The sequence below is a fragment of the Copadichromis virginalis genome, linkage group LG6 (assembly GCF_057382275.1).
Source record: "Copadichromis virginalis isolate Kocher_CV1m ecotype Utaka linkage group LG6, C_Virginalis_male_GT1.1, whole genome shotgun sequence".
In the NCBI taxonomy this organism is placed as follows: domain Eukaryota; kingdom Metazoa; phylum Chordata; class Actinopteri; order Cichliformes; family Cichlidae; genus Copadichromis; species Copadichromis virginalis.
Genome location: NC_140623.1, coordinates 20,923,825 through 20,929,165, shown reverse-complemented (window position 1 = coordinate 20,929,165; position 5,341 = coordinate 20,923,825). Strand labels below are relative to the sequence as shown.

General features: G+C 44.5%; 1 protein-coding gene across 1 annotated transcript; it reads right to left on the bottom strand.

Moving 5' to 3' along the window:
- Positions 1 to 1,356: 1,356 nt before the first annotated feature.
- On the bottom strand, positions 1,357 to 4,946 carry LOC146707681 (uncharacterized). The gene is made up of 2 exons (XM_085459168.1): positions 4,451 to 4,946; positions 1,357 to 4,186 (listed from the first exon to the last, which is right to left on the bottom strand). Exons 1-2 carry the CDS (start codon positions 4,605 to 4,607, stop codon positions 2,859 to 2,861), a joined length of 1,485 nt encoding a protein of 494 aa, XP_085315294.1. The 5' UTR covers positions 4,608 to 4,946; the 3' UTR covers positions 1,357 to 2,858.
- Positions 4,947 to 5,341: the final 395 nt, after the last annotated feature.

The window sequence follows — 5,341 nt, the reverse complement described above, 5'->3', positions numbered from 1 at the left end:
ACTCGTCAGTCAGAGGAAAAGAACTGATTTACGTCTTTTGTTAGGAAGACTTACAACATACTAAACATATTCAATAAAGGCACCGCTGCTGAGACCGGGCTCACATGGTGCAGATACATCAGCCATTTACAGTATGCAAATGCGAATTTGAGCTTACAAACGCACAATTGCAGAAATTCCATCACTGGCCACAGTTCAATAACTCTTCAATCTTCAAGTGTCTGGATAATGGTCACCGTGACTGCACATCGCCGCAATTTAAAAACCTCAACCATCCATCACTGGACAATGTTTGCCACTAAAACAACACGGACAAGCGGGTGCGTGCCGATGCCGGTTGGGCCACGCGCTATTGTAAGCAAGGATGAGTGATAGACAGGAGAGGATGGGTACATACTATTCACAGTGCTCTGTGTGGCAGCTTGCATTTCCACACTGCTACAGTATGTTTGTCAGCCACAGACAACGCAGGCACTTGCGCACTGCCGTGGGCATGCAAAGTAGTGATCTGCCAGCCAACTGCGTCACGGGCAGTGTACCACCGCGGAGACCCTCATACATGGATGGCTCCACGGTTTGCGGTGACAGATTGTGAGATTTTGGCATGTTGAAAAATGCCTCTGAAAATCGTAAGCATGTACACAGTAGAGCAAATCAGTGTTGTAGTTGCTTTTACGTTAAGCATTGCTCGTACAATGATCTCTTCTTTACAGAGTGCTGCTTAAAAAAAAACACTCTAAAGATTACAAAATGAAGAAATGGCTTTCACCACAGCTTTGAGTCACTCTTTCCTTTTTCTTGTAGAAAGGTCTGAAGGCACAAAGATTATTACCTGCACTTACAGGAATGCAATGGGAAGTTTTGACAAGAGGAGGCTAAAGTTCCAGCGTTATTCAAAAAGAAACAAAATCACGATAATAGAAGATGATCGTGTTCAGCGCTTGGGTTGAAATTAATATCCTTCTATAGCCCCCAAAAAAGAGGAAAAAGGGGCAATTGAATGAACAAAGGAATGAATGAACACAAGGCTTGAGATCATCTCATTGACATGGCAAGAAAATGTCCTTTTTAACAAGATTACCGTGGCACATGTGGTGTTCACATCACGAGAAAATCTTTTGAAGTCAACAGGGATTCGGGGCGAGGTATTCACTGTAATGTGTTTGAGCCTCGTGAGTCACAGGGCAGAACTGCGATGTCTAATGTTAGGGCTACAGTGTGGTGCCATGGGGGGCCTGTTATAATGTTTATTTTGGGTAAGACACACACTCATCTGAATGCTCCGACGGGGGGTCTCGACGGCGCACGATACCATTGAGCAAAGTGAGATCATTCCAAACCACACACACGAGAAACTTGCTGCTTCCAGAAAATTTTATTTTGCTCATAAACTTTTCATAAAAATAACAACATCGATATTAATTTAAAGTATTGTAGAAACTGTGTATGTACAAAATCTTTACTTGAACAGTTAATATAACTTAAGGCGAGTTAAATTACTTTTTGCAGTACCCTGTTGGTGACAGTTTCACCAAACTCTGAACATTTTTTTTGTTTTGTTTTGTTTTGTTTTTACGTTTTTTTGCTAAAGTGTGAACATTTTTCAGCATACAGTATCTCCAGCAAAAGATATGAGGAGTCAAAAACCCTTTCATCGCCAAGGTAAAGTCTACAGAAACTCGCAGCAATGTGTGCTACCTGATTACTTAAAAGCAATGTTTTTTTTTCTTTTTAAATATGATTTGCTAGGTTTTTTCCCTAGCTCGAATAAACATACCTCTGTACATACTGTAAAATGGCTTGAATTGAAAAGCCGTACCACAACTAGAGTACATTCCCTTTTTTTAAAATCTAGATCAACAATTCAATGAAATAACTCTCATCGTACCAACAATGGGATGAAGTGCGAAAAGGTTTCCGATATCAAATTGTAACATTTAAAATATTGTATTACTAAACAATAGCCCTCAAAAACCAAGACATTAGTTATGATTTAGAATACAATTCACCTTAAAAAGGACGCTCAAATATACTTGTAAAATATACAGTTGGCTATAAAAATACAAAGAAAGTACAGTAATACAAATATATTTATTTCCCATTTATGATATATCTTTCACAACTGTAATAATCCAAACAATTGTAACACAACACAAAGACCAGTGACAAAAAACACTGACAGCATAATGATAAGAAGATAAACAAACACTAAATCTGATCAAAGGTGGGCAGCTTTATGGTGAGAACCATAAATATGTTAGTCTACATTCATGTCAATAAACCTTCACTGTGGAGTGAACGAGTACCTTGACAGAGGTTGATATTCCAGCCAAAGGAAAAAGAAAAAAAAAAAACACTGACATAAACATGCAAGAATTTTTAAGAAACATAGTCCAAACAATTGCTCTAAGAATGCTAAAAGCAGAAAATAAGAATCTTAAATGGAGATATTAATAATCTGTAAGTGCAATCCATTCAGTGTGAGAGGCGAATGGAGGTTGGAGCTGTCCAGGTGAAGGAGGTGCTGAACAGCAGTCATGCAATTCAGGGCGGAGAGGTTTGGCTTTACTGACAGTAACAGCAACAAGTTAATTGTTGATCTGTTTACCGACTCTTACAACTTATGCACTTTTTTTTTTTTTGCATAATAGTCAGCAGCATCGGCAGCCTGCAATAAGGCCGAAGCAGTCCTCTTCCCCTTCTCTGCTCCTCAAAAACTCTTAATATTCGCAAAAACCTTTTACGTTAGGTATTGGCTCACCAGTCAGACCAACTCAGACATCAACTTGTAGTCAGCTGGTTTATCTTCCAAGACGGAAAGATCCTAACATGTTAAGTGTGCACACGCGGCCTGGTCTTCAGATCCCCTCGGGAAGAGTGAACGGCCACGCGCCGGTGGTCACCTGTGGCTTAATTTCCATTTTCTCCTTTTGTTTCAGATGTACGCGTCCGTGCCGTTTTCTCTCGTCGCTGCGGGCAAAGCGTTTGCCGCACACGTCGCAGGAGAACGGTTTCTCCCCGGTGTGAGTCCTGGTGTGGGTGGTGAGGTGATCGCTACGGCTGAAACTGCGCAAACAAATGCGGCACTGGAAAGGTTTGTGGCCTGTGTGGATGCGGATGTGCCGGTTTAACTCGTCCGAGCGAGAGAAGCGCCGGTCGCAGCTCTCCATGGGGCAGGTGAAGGGCTTCTCTTTGGCGGGGCCATGAGAGGCGGCAGGGCTCTTTCTGGCCCTGGGGGGCTTCGCAGCGCGGGTGGTGTAACTTTGGGCAAATGAATCTGGCAGCAAGGAAGAGTACAGGATGGAGTCTATGGTGCTCGGTAAAGCTGGTGTTGTGTATAAGGAATCGCACTGATTAGATGGCTGTGGAGGTTCGGGGAAGGGTTTCAGGTTAGAGGAGAGGCCCATCGGCGGGGGTGGGAGGTAATTATTGTACATGGGGCTGGAGTAGCTCTGAGAACAGGTGTCAGAGAAACACGGCTCCTGTTTGATGCCCTCCTCCACTTTAAACTCCATCTCCGGGTTGGGACAAATCGGGGGGAACGTGTCTAAAAGTTCCTTTACATCCATTTGCTGGTCAGGGGGGAAATCGCTCGACATCGGAAAGGTTTCAGTCTGGAAACTGGTCTCCAAACAGTCAGACTTATTAAGGGTCCCCCACTCGTAGCAGCTGCTCTCAAACTCATTCTTCACCACGACGGGGAAAGAAGCAGCCTCTGACTTTGGTTCAGCCTTCTTCTGGTTAGGAGCTCGGGATGAGCTGAAGTTGAGCTGGGAAGAGGACGGGTCTTGGACCTGGCCGCCGGCCTGATCATCGGGATACCTCGAGCACGTCTGATCCGGAGAGTACACAGGAGGAGTGGGTCCGGAGCACGTGTAGGACTGCCTCTTGGAGCCAGGGTCTCCAAAATTACCACTGCTGCTGTCCAGAGGCGCAGGCGACGGATAAGTTCCCCGACTGCCGCTCTGTTGCACTTCTGAAAGCGGCAGCGTGGATATGCCCACAATCTCTGTGATCATGTTGAGGAGTGTTTCGGTGCTGCACGGCGCTCCCTGAGATGCCTCCACATAGAAACTGCCGGAGTAGGCGAGCGAGGAGGGGGTGTATGTGTCTTTTGGGCACTCGCAGGGGTTAAAAGCGAATTCTGAGTTGGAAGCTTCGGTTTTGAGAGTTGCAGGTGTTCCTTCTGTGGAATTAGAAAGAGAGGAAACTTTGTAACCGCGAGTCTTTTATAAGTGGATTAAAAAATGAGTGGAATTTAAGCGATTGGTGGGGGTGTGTGAAAAAAAAAACTGCGTTACATAAACATCCGTGCGTATTTTGCCCCCGATAGAGAGCATACCGGACTGCCCCGAAAATAAAGTCTCATCGCTTTCCGGTAATGCTCATCTTCTACGTTTTAAACGGTCATGCATGCAGATTCATCGACAGTGCAAACATGCGAACTCACCGTGGCCAAACTGGGCAGGTACTCCCCGCTCTGCATCGACATACACCTCCTGGTTATCTTTCCGCACGCTGTTTTCCATCCCCAAGGAAGAACTGTTGCAATTCTCAAACTGAGGGTAGAAAGAATCTTTCGCATTCAAATCCATATTGTTCAACATACTGATGCACTTAAAAGTCCGTCTCTCCCAGGGAAGGAAATAAAAAAGGTAAAATAAAAAAAAGGGAGGGGGTAAACAAATAATACAGAAGCTTGTTTTCTTTCAACCCTCCTTTTGATGGTATTCAACAAATGATCCAAAGTGGTCTGTGGTCAAAAACAGGGAAAAAAAGCAATTAACGGTATTCCTTTTCGTTTCTGCTCCTCGGTAGGTATTTGCCTGCTGTGGATTTCACATCAGCGACTTCCCCTCTCTCTCCTTATATACACTTTGGCAGCTCCCTCGGCCCTCCTCCCCATTCATCAGCTCCAGTGAGAGGATTCCCCGCTGCGTGTAAACTTCATGCCCATATATGGACAGAGGATGTGACGGTGTCCCCACCTCCCCTCAAATCCTCCCTCCTCCCATGCCGGAGAGATGGGAGTCTGACGCTGCAACAAGTGGCGGTAGTGTTCCTTAATAATGATGCCTTTTTCTTTCCACATAAACGAATCGTCTTTTTAATTAAAATGTCACAAAAGTGAAGCTAATCTTGAGCCATAAAGTCCTCTCCTGGATGCATCCTCGTCCAACGCGGAAAATTTCACACTGAAAAGAAACGATGTCAAAAGGGCTCCACAGTCCATGCGCCCATTTGTTTTGGCTGTGCATGTCAAACGAGTATTATTCCTCTCGTTTAGTAGCCGAGAGGGTAGCAGTTACCAATTAAGGATGTGTAAAAAAAAGAGTTACTC

Excerpts from the sequence above, each read along its gene's own strand:
- LOC146707681 (XM_085459168.1), bottom strand. The coding sequence starts at position 4,607 with ATGTTGAACAATATGGATTTGAATGCGAAAGATTCTTTCTACCCTCAG. Across the intron at positions 4,187-4,450 it reads ACCTGCCCAGTTTGGCCACG|AAGGAACACCTGCAACTCTC; the intron begins GTGAGTTCGCAT and ends CTAATTCCACAG.